Source organism: Clinocottus analis, unplaced genomic scaffold (assembly GCF_023055335.1).
Source record: "Clinocottus analis isolate CAN_PGR_092001 unplaced genomic scaffold, fCliAna1.0.p SCAF_17, whole genome shotgun sequence".
NCBI classification, from domain to species: Eukaryota; Metazoa; Chordata; class Actinopteri; order Perciformes; family Cottidae; genus Clinocottus; species Clinocottus analis.
In genome coordinates this window covers 15,322,240-15,344,833 of record NW_027175898.1, presented here as the reverse complement: position 1 = coordinate 15,344,833, position 22,594 = coordinate 15,322,240, and the positions used below count along the sequence as shown (strand labels likewise).

Below are 22,594 nucleotides of genomic sequence, written 5' to 3'. Positions count from 1 at the left end.
GAAACGGGTTCGTCCGAGTCCCTTTTTTGTTCACGGCAGTGGCCCAACGATACGAGACGACCTCTCTACCTGCGACGCCGCTCGACCTCAACGCTTTTGTTGGTTAACTCGAAGGCCGCACGGCGGCCCATCCAGCGGACCACACACGGAGCGAGGAGGAAGCACGCTGTTGAACAAGAAACACAGAGGATAAAGAGGCAAAGGGGAGAGGAGTTAACAGTCTTGTTATCACAGAGGGTGAAAAATGAAATGCTGAGTCGTTTTTTCCGTCGTAAAAACTCATAACGTACGTTCGCCGCCTCCCCTTTCAGCTCACTGTCAAACGTGTTATCCTTTGCATCTCGCTGTCCTCTCTCTCTCTCTCTCTCTCTCTCTCTCTCTCTCTCTCTCTCTCTCTCAAAACGTTGCTGTTAAAACTGAGTTTGGTTTATTTTCTTTTTATATGGAGTTTCCATCATGCTCCACTCCCTCTGTGGTTCCAGCACGGCTGGCCAAATGGCAATAAAATGCTCAAAGGACATCAGAGAGGGAAAAGGAGACCTATTTGTTAGCCTAACAAAATCTCCAGTGGTTAAATAGGCAGTCAACATGTGATAAAAATGGGGCAATGTGCTGCTTCAGTGCCGCTGAGAGGGGGGAAGACAAGTGGCCGTGGAGAAGCATCTCATCGGTGGCTGTGTTTGTGCAGAAGACAGTAAACTGACCTTTGACATCTGAGTTCAGTTGTCTTTATTTACGTGGTGGGAGGCAGCTTTTTTGCATGAAAAAGAAGCACTTAAATATAAACAATACAAGAAAATTAGGTAAACCACAGTAAAAAATTAAGGACGTAACTCAATAAAAGCAGATTTTGGTCGAATAAAGAAGAGAATTGCATGCAAAGTCATCATAAAAAAAACAAGCACTTTCAACTGTTCGCTGAAATTATGGCTTTTGGATGCGAGTGGAAGGAGTGAGTCGATGTTGGGATTTTCCTGCAGTCGGTTCCATTTAGATGTGAAGTGAATGAAAACTGAAAGCAGATTTTTTTTTCCCCTTGTTTTATTGTGACGTGGAGGAGCTTTGACAATTAAACAGGTCTGACAAATGTATGTCAGTGTGAACCCGACGCACCGGACGTGTGTTATGAACCGCCGGACATCACGGATATGAACCAAAATGAGGAGTTTGTTGTCTTAAAACAAATGTACAGGTAGGAAAAGCACGACGCTCAGGTGACACATGGCAAAGAGTTTAACAGAACAGTAAAAAAAGAAAACGCTGAATGCAATGCTTTGGTTTTTGTCAACAAATCCCCAAAAAGACCAAAATAAACAACGACATCGGGTCCAATTAATGATCTAAATCTTTTAAAACAGGTCACAAATATAAACTTTAATGCTTAATAAACTCTAAGTAACTTCCTAAATCGCTTTTCAGCAAATGTTTTGGTGTGCTAATAAGTATTTCCAAGTGTGTGTGTGTGTGTGTGTGTGTGATTAACCACAGTGTTTATTGAAACAGAGGCACATGACTCAATGGCTTTTTGATTGCGTCTTAAAAATAAGCTTCTTGGTTTTTAGACCTTTTTATGGGATTTTGTTGACAGAAATAATAAATTTCACCAGACTTTTAAAGACATGATCTGTCATAAAATCCTCATCTTTTCTTTCATTTTCCCCTCACCTGATGTCCGCTGTCTTGATGTACCGTCAGCTCAGCTCTTCCTTTGGCTCGTTTGCTTCTCCCGCCCGCCACACAGCTCTGGAGGTTAAACAGCTGTAAGAACACACTTTAATCCGGCACACACTCGGTGAAACTGGCCTTAAACTCCTTCTCTACTGTCCTGCCTCCCCACCCCCGACCCTCTCGTCACACTGGCAGCCGTGCCCGAGAATAGGCATGCGAGCCGTGGAGGCCCGACCCCAGTTGTTTTGACTGAGAGCACTGAGGCACCGACTTATTGTGCAACACAAGGCCCGGGCCTTGCAGCCTCGCCGGCTGCAATGATGAAATCCCTGTTGGAAAGTCACGCCTCCCACTTCCAGAGCAGATCTTTTCCAGCGTGGAGTTAATATATCGCTTTTTTTTTCTTCTCAGCATTGTTCCAGAGAAATCCATTAGGGTCGATTAGACATCAAGAGCCGTATCGGTTGCTGTGAGAGGACAAACAAAGCACTAAGACGTTCACTGGAAAGTCAATATTGAAATAAAGGGACTAAATAGTCTTGAATTGGCATTCAGGGACGAAGTAACACTTCACGTATTGTTTTCCGAGCAGGTTATATAATAAGAATGATGAATAAATAGAACCAGAATGAACGCTTTTGTTCATGGAAGTAGTCTGGTCCCAAGTAACTAACGCATAGCATCGCTAGGGGGTGAGCATGTTAGCATGGTGGCGTTGGTGACGCAAGCTAGCTTTTCACATAGACCCACGATGATGTCAATGAATAGGTTGATATTAGCATAGTTGTTATAAAACAGAGGGTAACGTACAGTTGTAAACGTTATACCGTTGTCACATCAGCACGCCATCACAAACATTAGCATTTAGCTTCAAGTCCCGCTCCTCACAGCGCTGCTAGCTAGACTGGCAGGTGTGCTCGACAACGACCGACAGGCATTGTTCTGAAAATATCATCTTCACAAATGAACGCCGCTTTTAGGATTCATTAGGGAGCGTGAGCATAATCGGCGTAATCTTCACAGCAATCAAACTCCACCCTCGGCCTCAGTGTGTGATGACGTTTTGTCGTCTCAGCCATGCAGCAACCGCCTTTTTTTGTTTAGAGAAAAGGCTTGGCGGCTGAGAGGAACACTCAGTTATTTGTGTGTCCTCTCCCTCTGTGTCTGTGAGACACACCAGGGCGTGTCACACCACTGCACGCTGGTTACATTTACATGCAAAGATAAATAAATCATGCAATTGTTCCATTTCTCAGCGTGTTACTCGCTAGCTGCCCAAACGTAGCATGCGATGCTATGCGAACGTGAGCTAGACGCTCGCGTGCAACGATCCAAACGCTCAGACCGACGTTATAAAATGTTCCAGATGGAGATGTGCGAAGGGCTGCAGAGAGAAAAACCGATCATCCCACCATGGCCACAAGTCTGCCTCTTTGATTAGGCTCCATTTGTTTCTCAAAAACTGCGAACGCTGATTAAAACGCCGTCACTGTGAACTATTTCTGACATTCGAGGGGGAATCCTTGTGAGCGTTAGCGAGCGGAGGCCAGACCTTGGAGACCAGAGCGCACTTGTATTTTGTTGGTGTGGTCTCAAACCTTCCCAAATTATCCTCCTCGCAATTCTTTTTACCACCCAGATAACGATTCATTACAGTTGCAAAGCTCCACACAGTGGTTTAACAGCTCTTGATTCCAGTAAAGGGCCTGCAAGCCCTGCCAATAAACAAACGCGCTGTAATTAGACGACTTAAAAACCTCAAAGTTTGGACTTCTCAACGCTGCCTCATGGTGGTCTTGATTTTTAATCAGAGGTAATATACAGACCGCTTCAAATTAGACTACTTTAAGACCCCACTTAAAAATGTGTTGTGCTGATTGTTACTTCAGTTTCATAGATTCGGATGAGGAAGTAGGTGTGTTTTCTAAAATGTTAGCTAACCACGAGGTTCACATTTGAGGGAAATGTCTCAAAAAGTGCCAACGAATAACAAGTTTGAAGTAACTAATATCAGTATGTTGTCATCATGAGTGTGTTAGCATGCTGGCGTTGGTGACGCAAGCTAGCTTGTCACATACCAGACCCACGATTAAGTCAATGAATAGGTTGATATTAGCATAGTTGTTATAAAACAGAGGGTAACGTACAGTTGTAAACGTTATATTGTTGTCACATCAGCACGCCATCACAAACATTAGCATTTAGCTTTGAGTCCAGCTTCTCACAGAGCTGCTAGCTAGACTCTTAGTAGTATTTATACTTGATATAAGACTAGCTTGCTAATATTTGTGTACTCGGCTGTCGAACAGCATGACTTCAGACTTGTTACCTCATTAATTTAACTTTAACTTCACCTCTGACAGGCATCTTCAATGTGTAAGGATTAGCAAGTAGTTTAAAGTTTTGCAGACTCATTTATTTTGGCTTTTAGGCTACAGTGCAAAAGTCAAGAGACTTAATATAAAATAAAGAAATTCCATTAATAATGATGTGAAAATACATTAAGTACGTAAAAATATAGGGATATCTTTTTTTAGCAAGTCATGCAGACTTGTTACCTCATTAATTTAACTTTAACTTCATGTCGGAAAGGAATCTTCAATGTGTAAGGATTAGCAAGTAGTTTGACGTTTTGCAGATGGAAGTCAAGAGATATAACATAAAATAAAGAAATTCCATTAATAATGATGTAAAAATACATTAAGTACGTAAAAATATAGGGATATCTGTTTTTCAAAGTAAAAGAGCAGTGCATTTTTGTGCAGGAAGGTGCAAAAAAATTACTAGCGAATGTGTAAAATTCACAGTATGCAACAAAAAAGTAGCCTCAAGAATATACAATATAAAATGGACCGTGGTTATTTGGCAACACACTTTTTTTTTCTTTCCACACAAGACATGTTTACATCCTAAAAGGAAAAAAAGGGGACTGGAGCCAGCTTAATGCAATATCCTGAGCAGCTCCTGCACACACACAAGGGGGGGCCTGACTCCTGGAGAAATCTGATCCTGCATTGGGCCCTTTAAAGGAATATGGGATGAGTCTGTTGAATGGAGCTCAGAGTGAAGTCCCACTGAAGTCTGAGCTCCAGAGAAACGCGACGGACCAGCAGCTCAGCAGCTCAGCAGCAAGCAAGCAAGCAAGTAGCGGGACTCCAGACATGAAACACTGCGACTGAAAGAGGAAATGAATGAGGAGCGAGCGCGCGGGGAGAAAGTCAACGGACCGAAGAGGAAGTTATGAGCCGAGTTGCGACGAATTACCGGAGAAGGTGTCCGTGAGCGGAGAAAGCCGACTGAAAGGGAGGAAGAGGAGGAGGAGGAGGAGGAGGAGGGAGAGACAACAAAGTCACAAGGTACAAAAAAAAAAAAGTCGCTGTGAAGGACCGACTTGTCTGTTTGCTTCTTCTATATCCCGCTCCGCTCGCTGTTGTGTTGGTGGTTGTTGCGTTCACGTTGTCAGAGGAGACATTGAAACGAGGGCACAGGGAAGTTATTTGGGATAAAAGCCGCAGCTGAGTATTTTAAGAGAAGCCCCGGCTGAAGTCTTTCTCTTTTTTTTTTTACTTTCTTTCTGCTGACAGACGCTTTTACGGTCGCCACTATCCTACTGAGCCAGGCACACCTGTTCCCTGTGGCCTTTTTTTGGACATCTTGACCACTGCTTGCCCTTGTGGGTGTCTCTAAACAGATGTATTCAACCTCTACTATAGTATGTGGAACTAAAATACATCTTCTGGCTATTTGCATGACTTCAGAGGACACTGTGTTGTGTTATGTGTGTGTGCCACACATGCAGGCTTCTCTCATGATGATGTGCACCTGGAGAAATCTGACATAGCCGTACCGAACATCTTCCCAAGCTCCAACACGACCCAGAAGATGCTGTCTCACGGTGTGTGTGGTTAGGGCTGTCTCTCCCTATAACTCACGCACACAAAAGGCCTTTACTCCGTGCCCTGCAGTGCTGCAGGAGAGTCTTTTAAAGTGTGTGTTTGTGTGTGTGTGTGTGTGTGTCAGTGCAGGACACAGAGAGGAGCTGCAGAAGGTAGATGTTTACACCTCAGCACAGAAGAATGTCAGGGCCTGTATTTAAGGCTGAGACTGATAATGAGTGTGTGGTCAGTTTGCAGAGAGGCCTGTCATTAACCTGAGCTGGGAGAGAGAGGTGGGAGGAAGTGATGCGGAGGGATGGAGGGAGGGAGGAAGGGAGGAAAGAAGGGAGGAGGGTGGGAAAGGTGCTGCAGGAGGAGAGGGGAGAAGCACAGTGGGGGTGGAAAGTGAGAGGTGTGGGAGTAGCAGAGGAGTAAGACAAGAGAGATAGGATGAAGGACTGCGGGCGGATAAACACGCGGTGTGTTCATGGTTTTAAAAAAGCGGGTTGAAAGTCTGTCGCCTCGGCCTCCGTGGTGCTTTCAATGTCTTGATTTGAGTTGGTCGAACGCTGTTTTTCATCAACACTCCATTTTTCTGGCAAATATGATTAATCTCTGTGTTTTCTAACAATAGGGTCAAAGGTTAGGAATTGTGTCGATTCCTCCCCCCTCCTCCCATTTACATGAGGAATAAATTTCAGCTGCACCAAGATCGTGAGTCACTCGTTTAAACGGGCCTTCTTCGCCGCATGGGAGTCGACAGAGGTCCTCTTTGTTTATCGGCGGCGGAGGAGAAGATAAAGCAGTATTTAACACCCACGACCCGGCCTCCTCGTGCCACGCTGACACGAATCTGCAGATCTACACACATGCTTCTGTTTGATAGGAGTTATTTGACAGGATGGAGGGCGGGCGGAGGGTGTGGAGGGTGGAGGGAGGAGGGAGGAGGGAGGAGGGGCGGCGGCGGCAACACGTGGGGAAGCCGAGGCAAATACAACAACGGCGAGGATTTCAAACGTCTGGCGGGGGATGATATCACTGAACCACCTAATCACTTACATCACCGCAGCTGCACGCTCAGCAGTGTGTGTGTGTGTGTGTGTGTGTGTGTGTGTGTGTGTGTGTGTGTGTGAGTGTGTGTGTGTGTGTGCGCGCACATGTGTCTGTTTCCAATCTACTTCAGCGTGTATCTCCATCTGTGTCTGTCCGAGTTCATGTAAGCAAAGTACTGAAGACTTATGGCCCGGGGAGTGTGTGTGTGTGTGTGTGTGTATGTGTGTGTGTGTTTGAATACGTGGTGATTAAAGGAGGTTGAAGTCAAAGGAAGGACTGACTTGAGATCTGTTCTCAAGGCGCAGTCAAACAATCTGCTTTTGCAGAAACACCACACACGCTGTCGTCTCCTCTCCACATTTTTAAAAATAAAAAAACCTCTCCTCTCGGGATGTCAAATCTCGCTCCGTCTGAAAGGAACGATGCCGTCGTAACTGTCGATGGAAAGCGGGCCGACGGCGGCCTGCTGGTATCGTTGCGGGTTTGCGTTTCCATTCACTCGTCCTCCCCAGTGTTTGCTCTGGCGTGCAGTTTCCTCACAGCGATATTTTTGAAGTTAAAAGAAGCACCCGGAGGCCTCCGTGTCTGTCTGCAGCCAGGAGAGAGCTTCCCATCATGCACCTCACACACTGGGTGGCCCCGGAAAAGCTTGTTTTTGTTGTCTTGTCTTGTCTTTTTTTGTTCTTTTCTTTCTTTCTTTCCCCCTCCTCCCACCTGAGTATTCCCAAGCTTTGCCGTGATGCGTCAGACAGACGAGATGCTGCAGAAGAGACTGGAAAAAGAGTCTTCTGCGTCCCTACAAAACCGTCCCACAATGCAGCGCAAAGTTACGCTCGTGCGGAATGAGAATATATTTGCGGTAACACAAGTTTCTCCCCCCCCTCACACACACACACACACACAGAGAATGACCTCATTCCTGACAGGATAGTGGTGCGGGGTTAATTTGTATCCGAATGCTCACCGATGCGAAGAGGAACCTTTTTTTGTTGTTGTTTCGTTGTACCCTCTGCGTGCCCTCTGTCCTCTTCCTCTTCATCAAAAAGGTTCACTGCTTTATTATTCCGTTGGGTTTGAACGACCCACAAAAAAAAAAAAAAGCGGGCAGTGCTAAAGGCCTTTCCCCGCGGGGGGAATTAGCATGGCGTTGCAGAGAGTGTTTAACCATTAAATGGCTTGTTTGCACCCAGCTGTTTCAGCTCCTGTGGGGGGAGGAGGAGGAGGAGGAGGAGGAAGAGGCCTGGCTGGACTCGTCCGCCCCTGATTGGCCCAGCAGGATTTATTCCAGCGGGCTGATTTCTCCTCTTCCTCGCGCCGGCGTCCCGCTTTACTTGACCTTCATGCCACTCCAGTCTGCCCCGAGAGAGAGAGAAGATGTCTGAAGACGAGCGTCCAGCCCGGTGCAGCGGTCGGCTGGCAGAAACCTCCATGCGCTATCCTTCTGTAATTTGTTTGCTAAGCCTGTATTTATGAGCTCGCTAATTGCAGGGAGCGCTATAGTCGTCGGACTTTGAACGTCTGCTCCTCTGCTGTCGGTGTCTGGCTGCACTTTTTGAGTCTCTGTGAACGCTGCTCAACTTTTTTTTTTTAACTCCTTACTTTCAACATTCATTCGGTTTTTTTTTTCATTCAAACTCAATGAAACGCAAAGTCTCAACTCCTCGCTGTGGCTGCCGGGAGTTGTAAACCCGACTTCTATCTCAAGATAAGCAGACTTTCATTGAGTCCACGCCGTCGCGGGGGCCTTTTTTAACCTTTTGTGAATGAGAGGGAGAAAAATAGCCACCGGTCGACCCCTCTTCAGGTAAAAATAACCTCAGCGCCCCCAGTTTCCCACATTCAGCGCTCTCGGCTCATTCATTCTCACACATTCTTTCCTCCTTTCTTTGCCGAGGCGAGCTGACTCCCCTCCTCCTCCTCTCTCTCTCTTTCTCTCTCTGTCTCTCTCGCTGTGATGGGACTGTCATGCAGAAAGACACTATTGTGCTGCGCAGGATCCCGTTTCACTCTTGCCTTGTAATTAAGAAGGGATTGCACGGCGAGGGAGTTGTGTGTGTGTGTGTGTGTGTGTGTGTGTAGGCAGAGACCAGAGGGGGTGAACGGGTTAGTAGGTAATTTGGCTAAAAAGCAGAGCGCTGACCTGCTTTTGTAGTTTGGCAGGCCTGGGAGCCGGCACGCATGAACCCAACTCCCCCCGCTGACACGGAGCCGCCCCGCTGGGGTTTTGTTCAGTGTGTGTGGGCATGCGGAGAGACGTGCAGACACACACACACACACACACACACAAAGATTCTCTCGGAGACGTGTGTGTTTGTTTCAGGTGAATGTGAGTTTTCCTCGCGGGTTCACGAGTCACCGACGCGAACGCAGAAAGCGAGAAGAAGTGTCGGTTTGAACTCGTGTCGCTGCGGACTCATCGTCGCTTCGCTCGCCGTGAATCATGGGAAGTGTGGTCAGCGAAGAGCATTCGTAGGGGTTGAATCACGTTTCTCTGATCTGGGATCTGTAAATGAAAGCAGGAGCCGGTCACACACGCGGTGACCTCACGTATCCTGTGTGGGCCGATGTGTCATCTGCTGGCTTTTTTTTTATAATCGTAAGCAGGAAGATTCAGATTGGTAAAAAGTATGAGTAGACTTGTGTTTTTCTGGGTTTCAGTGCAAGAGGCAGAGCCCGACATGGCCGACGTGCTGGAGAGCGGAGGAGGCGGCGGCGGCGGGTCCGGAGACGTCCGAGTGGCCGACGTGGATTGGCAGAAGCGCTGCATCGCTCTGGAGGTCCAGCTGCTGAGGTTCAGGCTGCAGGCCGGGAAAATACGAGAGCTGCTGGCGGAGAAGGTAAGAGAGGAAATGATCATTAACATCACTAAAGCGAGCAGAAGCTCCTCACTCTTAAGTTCAAGATGAACATCTTTACTATGTAAGGTGCCGACCAAGGGAGGATTTAAGCATTATTAGATATAAACAGGCACACAAACTAGTTCCACCAAACGAAAAAGTTACCAGGAACATGCAGGAAATACTGTTTATTGATCATTTAGACAAGATTTAAAGAAAAAAAAGTAATCGAAATCAACTAACCAATGATTCTAATCCTACTTCATTCAATCGATTTATTTAAAAATATGAAATACCTGGAATTATACAACATTTATGCTCAAAATGAACCACATAGAGTCAGTAATTTAGCATATTTGGATCAATCTTAACTCTATACTTAGATGTTTTATATATAATTAGCCTTTAGATTTGAAGCTTGTGAGTCCATGGTGTCTTTTGGTTTACAAAGTTGTTATTTTTTGTGGCGCAATGTGAAAGCAACTGTCGAGAGATGACAGTAAACGAGGGAAAGAGCCTCCAACTCGACTCGGTTCACGCGTGGCCTTAAAACCCACGAGCGACTCTCAAAGTCAATTACCAGTTTGAAAACGTAATAATGGATTTACGAGTCGCTGCGGCGGCTCAACCCCGACGAGAGCGTTTTATAATTCACCGCAAAACTTTTAAAGTCTGCGTAAGAAGAGCAGCCAAGATGTCATTCCCCTCAGAAACAACATCCAGCTTTTCCGAGAGAGATGGGAAATGTAGTTTTTCCAAAATCTTCTGAGTCCTGGTCAAAATCCTGAGCTGAATCGACGACTCCACTCCCACACATTTCTTGTGGCTGTGGATTATTTTAGCAAAACACTGCACAGACCGCTCTGCCTCATCATCCTCCTCTTCTTCTTCTGCCAGTGTTTAAGTGTTTTACGCACACGGATGCAATTAAAGCAAGTGAATCAGCTAGAAACGCAGGTGTGGATGACTGTATGTTTATGTGTGTGCGTAAAGACAGATGGGATTAACTGAGTTTATTTGGTAAACAGTTGCTCGGCTCACTCTGTGTCATCGGAGGTCGGCTAGCGCTTCAGCCAAGATGAATATTTCACGTTTAGCTCATTACTCCCGCTTGCTTCCTCTCTCAAGTTAGAAGGGAAATAACCGCCGCCCGCCGCCCGCCAAGCGCTCGTAAAAGCTGCGTTGTAGAGCCGGGTGACCGGACTCTTTGGCGAGGAGTCGGAGAGCGAGTCGGCCTCGCGAGCGGCCGTTCCTTTATGGTACTCCGAGTGTGTGTCTTGTCTTGAGTGTCACCGTGGGTTCTCTTCGCTTCACTCGGCCCGTCAACAGGATGTTTACAATCCAAACATAACCCGTGTGTCTGATAAGAGCACGACGACTCCCTGCTGTGTCCTCTGGCAGGTTCTGTCAGAACACACACACACACACACACACACACACACACACACACACACACACACACACACACATATTCATATATATATATATATATATATATATATATATATATATATATATATATATAACAAGGATTTTCAACTGTTTAGTTAAATGCTTTTGAACTGTAACACTTTTCAGCAGTATTTTGCCTTTTCTGTATTTTTAGCAATTATTTGCTATTTGTTTATATATTCATCTATTCTGCTATTTTCAACTATATTCATATATATATTCAGCTATATTTCATTATTTTCAGCTGTAGGCAGCTATATTCAACTATTTTCATATATATTCAGTTATTTTAATTTTTTATTTTTCATTTTCAAATATATTTAGCTATATTCAGTTATTTTAAGCTATATTCCACTATGTTCAGCTATAGTCAGTTATTTTTTTCAAATTATTCGGCTTTAGCTTTTTGCATTCCAACACATTTTCTGCTCTTTCTAGTTGCAGTATAAATAGTAGAACATAGTGTAATATAGCTTAAAATAGCTGAATATAGCTGATATACTGCATGTTCTGCTCTTTCTAGTTGCAGTATACATAGTAGAACATAGTGTAATATAGCTTTAAATAGCTGAATATAGCTAATATACTGCATGTTGCAGTATAGTTGCAGTATACATCCATACACGCATCATCCGGGTGCTAAATGATCTCTATGAACAGATTCTGCATTCATACGCCGAATCTGAGACGACTGGTTACGATCTTTGTTTCAAAAGCGTTCTGGTTACGGATTGTAGTCCGACTTGTATTGACCAATCACGAGCAGGCTTTGGTGAAACGCAACTATACGAGAAGGAGAGGAGAAAGGAAAGAAAACACCAGCTGTCAGATGACAATGTTTTGCTCTTTTATTGGTCTCAAGTGAGCTCGTAAACGTACTTTTTATGAAACAATCCGGTTGCTTAATACTACAAGAGAACCAAATGCAGCAGAAAATAATCCCCAAGAAATTCACTATGTCCCCTGTTTGAGGTATATTTACTACTCAGTCCTTTTAAAAAACAGTATATGTGTGTGAGGTGCTTTTAAAGATTCACGTCAGCGTGTGTGTCAGTGTGGAAGTCGGCGTGTAATAAATAAAACAGGAGGCGGATTGATTGTTAACGCTCTCAGGATCTATTTAACAGTGAGAAACATATAGAATAATAAGCAGCTTTTATCCATCAACCCCCAATAAAGACGTAGCTGCAACTTGCCTCGCCTTATTAGGAAGCGGTACCCACATGCACGCCGTTTTAACACGCACGCTAGCTTTTAATTTTCAGCCGCGATGCCAAAGAATTGAGGGGAGTTCAAGCTCTCTGACAACGGATTAATTACTGTCCCAGCATGCTCAGTATTTATTGTTGAATGTTCTCTTTGGGCATTTGGCTGGAAAGTAGGCTAATTAATCTCTACGTTTTTCTTTCACTCCTTCTCTCATAAACACACATGCAAACACACTCTGACACACAAACACACACACACACACACACAGCTCTGAGCGGGGTTTAAGTGGAGGCCCGTGCTGCTGACTGGGTTTTTTTTTCTTCTTCTTCTTCTTCTTCATGTTGCTGAGTGACTACGATGGCGTCATGTTATTACTGTTTGGAAAAGTCTGCTTCGCGCTCTTCATCTCCTCTGTTGCCAAGTTAGGAGTGTTTAACGCATTGACCCACTTTGAGATGGAAAAACATGGAGGAGGAGGAGGAGGAGGAGGAGGAGAAGAAAAAAGGGAAAAAGTTGAGGTGGGTGCGTGTGACATGGCGTTCATCCCCCCAGAGGCGAGCGAGGAGGGAGGAGGGAGGAGATGAGATGCATCGTATGCCTTGTGAGGAGTTTAACAGCCACGTTCTCCATTTAGGAGTTTTCACTGTGGATTAGAGGAGAGCAAACGACGGCTGTCAGCTGGTGGAGCGAAGAAACCGAAACGTCTCCATGCAGAAAGAATATGGGATTATTTCTCTGGTGTGGAAATTACACGACTTTACAATTAGAAATACAAAATTTGGCCCCAAAACTTGACCGTTTGGGAAATAGTTTAGTGTAGATTCTCAGTTTTGATTGGACATAGAACAGAGTTACATTTAAGGCATTTAAGGAAGTTTTTAATAACAATATAGAAACAACTCCTGCAGAGGATTGTTGTATTTTCTTGGACGGTGTTTCCTTGAAATTTCTTGGATAATCTATTAGTGGACAAATGAGATAATCTCCTCCATGAGCCTCACGGGTCTGGAGAAGCTAAACACTGCTATCAGTCTTCAGAAAGTGTGTGTGTGTGTGTGTGTGTGTGTGTGTGTGTGTGTGTGTGTGTGTGTGTGTAAACATTTAGTTTCACAAGAGGATTTGTTTGGAACAGCTTCTTTATAATAGTTAAACTGCCTCAGGATGTTTTTCATGATCCAGTTTTCCTTATTTGTGTTTCAGTAAAAGTTAAAAGCCGGATTTCTTAAGAGCTTCATCAGCTTTTAAAACCCTGTTATGAGTCTCTGTATCTGTTGAACGGCTCTTTCTCTACCGGTGTCTTCCTTCGCTCTCGCACAGCATCGTTACTAACCATCAACAGTCAACGAATATTAAAGTTCACCGTCAAACCGCCTCCTCTACTGTTTAAATGAACGTCCTCTCTGGCCAGTGTAAAACTAAGTAAGATGATGAGATGTTAAACGATCAGGAACAAAGTTAAATAGTCGACAGTATTGTTTAGTTAAGAGGCATAAAGTAAAGATGGTGCTGGTGATCTTCTACACTTTTGTTTCAGTCCGTAACTTCCATGAAACGACCAAAACCAACAACGCATCAGTGCGTCTGTGACTCTCAGCCCTCAACCCTTTCATTCCTGCTGAAGATTTAAATCTTTAAAAACAGGTCACACATATATGCTTTCATTTTTATTCATGGCTAATAACTTCCTGGAGGGACGGTGTGGTTTTTAGCCAACAACAGTGAATTTATTAGAGACCTTTCTGGTGCTCTGTAGATTATTTACGGCTGCAGGTAACTAATAAACTACTTTAATACTTAATAACTCTATTTATATATCATCTTTTAAAGAGTTTACAAAGCGATTTGAAAGAGAAAGCATCGCAAGAGCAGAATATAATATAATAAAGATGCAAACAGGAAGGCCAAACAAAACCAAGACAGCTAGATACAACTATTAACAAAAAACATTGCAATAAATAAAAAAGAAAACACAATGAAAGCGAAAGACACAAGCTTTTATTTTGTAGTCTTCTCATGGGATCTGAAACAGACCCTCTGTGAGGAGATCTTTAAGTCTGGAGATGAATGCAACTCGAACTAACACAAAGCTTTAGAAACGTGACTCCCGCTGCTCCGTTTTCAGCCTCCTCAGCAGCTCCAGCTTCTGACTGTGTTGCTCTGACAGATGCCGGATTGCACACATAGTTGTCTCACGCCTGCTCAGCAACGCAACAGTTGCTGTAAACAGACGAACAGATAATAAGCGCCGCGCTCCTTATCTGATGGCCGTGAGGTTATAGGAGCCGCTCTGTTACCATCAGCTCAGGTGTATAAATACATATTTATATATGTGTATATATAGAAATGTCCATTTTTACTATCAAATTTCTACATGCTGCAATTAGTTCATACAAATATGTTTGCAAAGAAGTCTAAATAGCTAAAAACAGCAAAGAAAATATGGATAATTTTCTGAGGGTAATGCACAGTTCGTTATCTGGAATATATATATATATATATATATATATATATATATATATATATATATATATATATATATATATATATATATGATGTTGAATAAATGGTACAATAATGAACATAACTGATAGGTTGGAAGATTAAGCGACAAGTGATGGACTCGAAATAGCTAAATGTATTGTATGGATGAGTTAGCTTAAAGTTAAGTATATACAGGTCAAGTATTTAACTAAAAGTAATGTATTAAGATTAGGTTTTAGTGGATAAACACTCAAGATAGCGAAAAGAGGATCTGGAGAAATAACTCGCCTTCTTCTCCTATTTATTGTTTATTTTTGAGCGGAGGTCAAAGTGCCGTTTGCTCCACGGCTCAAACTCGATGAAGCCTTTAACTCGCGACCTCGAGGAGGGGGAGGAGTCATCCCACCACGAAGACATCCACATGCACTCTGGCTTCAGTGAGGGTTAATCTGCGATCCAAAGCATGTCAGTGGTGGATTCTGGGTATCGGGGGGGGGGGGGGGGGGGCTTTTTTATGGAGGTGACGAGAGGGGGAGTAAGAAAGGAAACAAAGGGAAAGGGAAACAAAGATGATGGGAGGAATTTGAATGCGTCTCTCAAGCAGAGTGAATCCATTAGTATGTTTGTTCTCCTTTCACCTGGGTCACTGAACTCCGAAGAAAGGGAGTCCTGTGTGTGTGTGTGTGTGTGTGTGTGTGAGTGTGTATGTGTGTGTGTGTGTTGCTGAGAGAGAGGGTACTTGCAGATGTGTGCATACTTGCAGGATTGATGGTGTTTGAGTCTGCATGCTTGCACAAAAGGTGACGCAAGCTTGTGCACACACGCATCATAGCATTTTTTTTTTTTTTTTCTATCGCGCTCCTCCGACGGCCTCGTCGTCCTTCTGCAGAATTTTTTTGAGATCGTCCTGCTTCTTCTCTCTGACTGGCTGAAGCTCGACGAATTCATATTTTCATGAAATTTCTTGGAGATGAGCTGATGTTTGATATGCTCAAAGTCCCGGTCGCCCATGTTTTCTCTCTCTCTCTTTCTCTTCCAGATGCAGGAGCTGGAGCAGAGGGTGACCGAGGCCGACCAGCGCGCCGAGAGTGCAGAGAAACAGGTGAAGAGGCACTTCTCACCCTGCAGCGTTCACAGCTTGTGAAATGCACTTTTTTTTATGATCAAATACATAAATCGGGATGGCAAGCTGTCAAACGTGCAGCCCAAACTAAATGCATGCTCAGTGATTATTAACTGTTCAGTGAAGCGAGCATGTGACAGCAGAGTATCTGAGTTACTCGAGATATAAGGTGAATTATTGGCAGCCATATTGCAAAAGCTTTGACAAGCCGTCATATCTTCACGCAGCTTTTAAACAGCCAAACGGTTTTAAAGCCTGAAGCATCAAAGCTCTCTGAACATGCTTTTGTTGCACCTGCAAGTTTTGATGACGTCAAGTACCTTTTAGAGTTTGGATGCACTTTTTCCGAGTTGTTTTGGAGAAAAAAAGCACTTAGCGAAGGAATATAATGTCATTAATCTACCGTACTCATAAACTCTTAGACAATTTGTGTTATTTCTGCTTTAATGGCTTATGTTGTCGCGCTTTTGCCAAGTTGTTATAGATCCGAGGCAATGACTTATTACCACAATAAAATAAATGACACCAAGACTCCAGAAATACATTGTAATGAAACAGAATTATCATTAGTTTCAAAACGTACCGTAAAAATGTAGTTTAATTTAACACTTAAACCCCAATTTACAGTCAAGTGTATTTCAACTCCTTCTGCAGAGAAAGGTTGTGATTTGTGGAAGAAAGCCAGTGAGTTTAGATCCATCATGCTCAACATTGAAAGATGTGAGAAGAAATCCTAGACGTTGAGTCGATAAAGTTATGCATTCCTTTGGATTGTGTGATTTGTATTGGCCTCTTAACCAGCAAGAAGGAGTCAACCTCGTGTAAACGTAAGCTTTTCTTTTTTCTCACTGCTCTAAATTTGGCCCTTTCAGATCCACGTCATGGAGGAAAAGCTGAAGTCGGCGAACATACAGACCAGCGAGACGGAGAGCTCGCTGTACAGAAGGTACCAAGAGCTGACCAACCGGGTCCAAGAAAAAGATGCCGCGATAAAGAGATTAGAGGTGCAGCTGGATAAACAGGTGTGGGCGGAGCCATCGGGTAAAGAACCAGAAATGTCCATTTATGTTCATGAAATGTAGGTTGAAATAATCCCTTGTTTTCTCTGATTAACAGATCTTAGTCAGGGCCCAGGAGGCCAAGATTATTGAGGAGAAGGCAGCCAAGATTAAAGACTGGGTCACCTTCAAGCTGAAAGAGGTAAGAGACACCTGCGGAGATGATGTGAGAGCCTCTGGGAAACTTCTACCTGCTGAGCGACAACACCTGTGGCAGAAAGAGATGCTTGTGAATAAACGTGTAATTTCTACAGCTGTACTAGAAATGAATTTCCACGGGTTAAGGGGTCGTTAATATGGAAGCCTATTTTCGCCCCAAAAAAGTCAGTTCTGACAACAAAAAAAAAATCATAATTATGATCACAAAAAAACGTATGACAAAAAAAAGTATGACAAAAAAAGTCGACCAAAGAAAAGTCATGACAAAAAAAAGTCGACCAAAAAAAGTGACCAAAAAAGTCTACAAAAAAAATCAACAAAAAAAATTCATGACAAAAAAACATAATTATGACCAAAAAAAAGTTAACAAAAAAAAATTGACCAAAAAAAAGTTGACCCGAAAAAAAGTTGACCCGAAAAAAAGTGACCAAAAAAAAGTCGACAAAAAAAGTTGACCCGAAAAAAAGTCGACAAAAAAAAGTCGACAAAAAAAAGTCATGACAAAAAAAAATTGACCAAAAAAAAGTGACCAAAAAAAAGTCATGACAAAAAAAAGTCGACAAAAAAAAGTCATGACAAAAAAAAATTGACCAAAAAAAAGTGACCAAAAAAAAGTCATGACAAAAAAAAATTGACCAAAAAAAAGTGACCAAAAAAAAGTCGACAAAAAAAGTCATGACAAAAAAAAAATTGACCAAAAAAAAGTGACCAAAAAAAAGTCAACAAAAAAAAGTCATGACAAAAAAAATTGACCAAAAAAAAGTGACCAAAAAAAAGTCGACAAAAAAAAGTCATGACAAAAAAAAATTGACCAAAAAAAAGTGACCAAAAAAAAGTCGACAAAAAAAAGTCATGACAAAAAAAAATTGACCAAAAAAAAGTGACCAAAAAAAAGTCGGCAAAAAAAAAGTCATGACAAAAAAAAATTGACCCGAAAAAAAGTGACCAAAAAAAAGTCAACAAAAAAAAGTTGACCCGAAAAAAAGTGACCAAAAAAAAGTTGACCCGAAAAAAAGTTGACCCGAAAAAAAGTGACCAAAAAAAAGTCGACAAAAAAAGTTGACCCGAAAAAAAGTCGACAAAAAAAAGTCGACAAAAAAAAGTCATGACAAAAAAAAATTGACCAAAAAAAAGTGACCAAAAAAAAGTCATGACAAAAAAAAGTCGACAAAAAAAAGTCATGACAAAAAAAAATTGACCAAAAAAAAGTGACCAAAAAAAAGTCATGACAAAAAAAAATTGACCAAAAAAAAGTGACCAAAAAAAAGTCGACAAAAAAAGTCATGACAAAAAAAAAAGTGACCAAAAAAAAGTGACCAAAAAAAAGTCAACAAAAAAAAGTCATGACAAAAAAAATTGACCAAAAAAAAGTGACCAAAAAAAAGTCGACAAAAAAAAGTCATGACAAAAAAAAATTGACCAAAAAAAAGTGACCAAAAAAAAGTCGACAAAAAAAAGTCATGACAAAAAAAAATTGACCAAAAAAAAGTGACCAAAAAAAAGTCGGCAAAAAAAAAGTCATGACAAAAAAAAATTGACCCGAAAAAAAGTGACCAAAAAAAAGTCAACAAAAAAAAGTTGACCCGAAAAAAAGTGACCAAAAAAAAGTCGACAAAAAAAAGTCATGACAAAAAAAAATTGACCCGAAAAAAAGTGACCAAAAAAAGTGACCAAAAAAAAGTATGACAAAAAAAAATTGACCAAAAAAAAGTCGACAAAAAAAAGTCATGACAAAAAAAAAATTGACCAAAAAAAAGTGACCAAAAAAAGTCGACAAAAAAAAGTCATGACAAAAAAAAGTGACCCAAAAAAAAGTCGACAAAAAAAAGTCATGACAAAAAAAAATTGACCAAAAAAAAGTGACCAAAAAAAAGTCGACAAAAAAAAGTCATGACAAAAAAAAATTGACAAAAAAAGTGACCAAAAAAAAGTCATGACAAAAAAAAATTGACCCGAAAAAAAGTGACCAAAAAAAAGTCAACAAAAAAAGTTGACCCAAAAAAAGTCAACAAAAAAAAGTCGACCAAAGAAAAGTCATGACAAAAAAAAGTCGACCAAAAAAAGTGACCAAAAAAGTCTACAAAAAAAATCAACAAAAAAAATTCATGACAAAAAAACATAATTATGACCAAAAAAAAGTTAACAAAAAAAAATTGACCAAAAAAAAGTTGACCCGAAAAAAAGTTGACCCGAAAAAAAGTGACCAAAAAAAAGTCGACAAAAAAAGTTGACCCGAAAAAAAGTCGACAAAAAAAAGTCGACAAAAAAAAGTCATGACAAAAAAAAATTGACCAAAAAAAAGTGACCAAAAAAAAGTCATGACAAAAAAAAGTCATGACAAAAAAAAATTGACCAAAAAAAAGTGACCAAAAAAAAGTCATGACAAAAAAAAATTGACCAAAAAAAAGTGACCAAAAAAAAGTCGACAAAAAAAGTCATGACAAAAAAAAAAGTGACCAAAAAAAAGTGACCAAAAAAAAGTCAACAAAAAAAAGTCATGACAAAAAAAATTGACCAAAAAAAAGTGACCAAAAAAAAGTCGACAAAAAAAAGTCATGACAAAAAAAAATTGACCAAAAAAAAGTGACCAAAAAAAAGTCGACAAAAAAAAGTCATGACAAAAAAAAATTGACCAAAAAAAAGTGACCAAAAAAAAGTCGGCAAAAAAAAAGTCATGACAAAAAAAAATTGACCCGAAAAAAAGTGACCAAAAAAAAGTCAACAAAAAAAAGTTGACCCGAAAAAAAGTGACCAAAAAAAAGTCGACAAAAAAAAGTCATGACAAAAAAAAATTGACCCGAAAAAAAGTGACCAAAAAAAAGTGACCAAAAAAAAGTATGACAAAAAAAAATTGACCAAAAAAAAGTCGACAAAAAAAAGTCATGACAAAAAAAAAATTGACCAAAAAAAAGTGACCAAAAAAAGTCGACAAAAAAAAGTCATGACAAAAAAAAGTGACCCAAAAAAAAGTCGACAAAAAAAAGTCATGACAAAAAAAAATTGACCAAAAAAAAGTGACCAAAAAAAAGTCGACAAAAAAAAGTCATGACAAAAAAAAATTGACCAAAAAAAAGTGACCAAAAAAAAGTCATGACAAAAAAAAATTGACCCGAAAAAAAGTGACCAAAAAAAAGTCAACAAAAAAAGTTGACCCAAAAAAAGTCAACAAAAAAAAGTCGACAAAAAAAAGTCATGACAAAAAAAAAGTTGACCCGAAAAAAAGTGACCAAAAAAAAGTGACCAAAAAAAAGTATGACAAAAAAAAAATTGACCAAAAAAAAAGTGACCAAAAAAAAGTCAACAAAAAAAAGTTGACCCAAAAAAAAGTCAACAAGAAAAAGTCGACAAAAAAAAGTCATGACAAAAAAAAATTGACCAAAAAAAAAGTCGACAAAAAAAGTATGACAAAAAAATCATAATTATGATCTCAAAAAAAGTCGGCCCAAATTATTTATTTTTTTATGGATTTCTTTTTTGGGGCGGAAATGGGCTTCCATATGTTAACCGCCGGTCTGGATGATTTAAAAAAGCTTATTTGTAAAACGTATCTCTCCAATTAAGACGTAACACTCACACGACCGGCTTTAAAATCAGCTTCTCCAATCCTGCGTTGATGAAAGGCTTTTACAGCTTCATGGTTTAAGATGTGTGTGTGTGTGTGTGTCTGTGTGTGTGTGTGTGTGTGTGTGTGTGTGTGTGGTTGGCTGCAGATGGAGCAGGAGAACCAGCAGCTGAAACTGGCCAACATGACGCAGACCGAGCAGATCGTGTTGCTGCAGGACAAACTGCAAGGTGAGCACCAGTAGCACCAGCAGCACCAGTTTAAAGCGTTGTGTGGTCGCCAGTCGTTCAGCGTCCCATTGGAAGTCATAAAGGAAACGCAACGATTTGATGGACACGAGTATTAGTACACTAAACGCATCGGTGGTCGTTGTCTTTCCGCTCCAGCTCTCTTCGAGAAACCCGCCTCCTCGGGATCCCCCGCCACCTCGCCGGTGACGGACGCCCACCTGGTGCCCAGCAGCCCGCTGTTTCCTCCCAGCTGCCCCGGCACGCCGCCCGCCCAAGACGACGGCTGGAGGCAGGCGGGGCCCAGAGGCGCCGCCTCCAATGTCAAGACCTCGCAGACAGGTGAGCTTCAGTCGCATTGACTCGGGATTCAGAGGCAGGAAGCGTTTGAAGCAGCGGGCGTGATCTTTAACGCAACGTCTGGCTGATCACATGACCAATGGTGCACGGACCAGGAGTCTCACCAGCAATCCAGTCGCACGTTATATCTATAAATCACAAGATTATATTTTGATTTGTTTATATAGATAAATTACTTTTTTCATTATTTGACATGCACACTTAATATGAATAAAGTCTAATAGTAACTATCCTGGTGGGGAAAATTCAGCTATTTTTTATTTTTTTCCACATTTATTATCTAAAACCAAAGTTTAGGGAAATTCTGTTGCACTTCACATATAATATGTACTTTTAAACGTCACTTTTGCAGACACTGATCTTTGTAATGATCATAGTCTACTGCATAAAGTAATACTCCACCCCGAATCCATGAAAAGATAATTTATTTATATTTTGCAAATAGCTTAATGGAGGTTTGAAAGTGTCTCTTTAAACGTTTTAGCTCCTTTGTGGAGGAGTGCAGGTTGGATTCACCAAAGTTACTTAAAATTACAGCAAAAAACGTACAGAAACTTTGAGAAAACAACGTTGGTTCCCATGAGCTATGAAAGCTTCCTCACTTGTTCACAATTCGTCCCCTCAGATGTGAAACGGGCCCCTGAACAGTCCAGTAAGGGGATTTGTCTCGGGGACCTCGTCGCCCACAACGCTCTCTCTCAGGGCCGGAGCAGGGAGGGTCCCGGCAGCCCGGTTCCCATCAGCGCACCAGAGATCCCAGAGCTCCCAGTGGGACCGGAGGGGTGCTCCGACCGAGACAACTCCTCCGACGAGCTCAGCAGCAAGTTCCGCTCCCAGTGCCTTCACTCGTCCTCGTCCTCGTCTTCCTCGTCCTCGGCCTACGAGATGGCCCACGGGCCCAGCTCCTTGGAGTCGTGCCTCCGGGCGACGCCCAAGAGCCCGCTGCTGTCGCGCTCCCCCTCCACCAACAACCCCTTCCCCAACCCTCCGGCCCACCGGTCGGGCGCCAGCACGACGCTGCCCAAAGTGCGGACGCCGCTCACCCCGAGGGACAGCATCCAGCTGGTCAAGAAGCACTACAGCCAGCCGCAGCCGGGCCTGGACCGACTCCACCACCTCAACGTCAACAAAGACATCGTGAGCCCGTCCTCCTCCGCCTCCTCCACCCTCAAGAGCGCTGGCGTTGCAGCCGGCGCCGGCGTCGGCGTCGCCGCCTCGCCCTTCTCGCAGGTCGTGGAAGAAACGGACATTGACGACGGGCTCCCCGACGCCATGGACGGCGTGGTGATGGAGGGGCCGGGCGCCGAGGAGCCGTGCCGCAACGGGGTCTCCTTCGCGGGACTCCCGGAAGAACTGGAGCAGCTAGATCCGCCTCCAACGCCGCCGTTGCACCGCTTCCCTTCATGGGTATGAGAGAGCAGTGTTACCTCGTCTACTCCCGCTTCCTGTGTTGTTTTATGCTGGAGAAATCCTTCCTTTGAGCATGAGGATCCATCTTAAATTACTAGTCAATTCCCTGGTCCATAACCC

The 22,594-nt window shown here is 42.4% G+C and overlaps 1 protein-coding gene across 1 annotated transcript in view; it reads left to right on the top strand.

The window, feature by feature from the left end:
* The first annotated feature begins 4,789 nt into the window (after positions 1-4,789).
* The window catches only part of plekhh1 (pleckstrin homology domain containing, family H (with MyTH4 domain) member 1), a 33,786-nt gene continuing 15,981 nt past the window's right edge, over positions 4,790-22,594 (top strand). The window contains exons 1-8 of the mRNA XM_068581056.1: positions 4,790-5,024; positions 9,255-9,433; positions 15,615-15,677; positions 16,571-16,720; positions 16,815-16,898; positions 20,626-20,707; positions 20,864-21,046; positions 21,690-22,471. Coding sequence (XP_068437157.1) covers positions 9,275-9,433; positions 15,615-15,677; positions 16,571-16,720; positions 16,815-16,898; positions 20,626-20,707; positions 20,864-21,046; positions 21,690-22,471 — 1,503 coding nt within the window. The 5' untranslated portion in view covers positions 4,790-5,024; positions 9,255-9,274. The remainder of the gene's footprint in view (positions 5,025-9,254; positions 9,434-15,614; positions 15,678-16,570; positions 16,721-16,814; positions 16,899-20,625; positions 20,708-20,863; positions 21,047-21,689; positions 22,472-22,594) is intronic.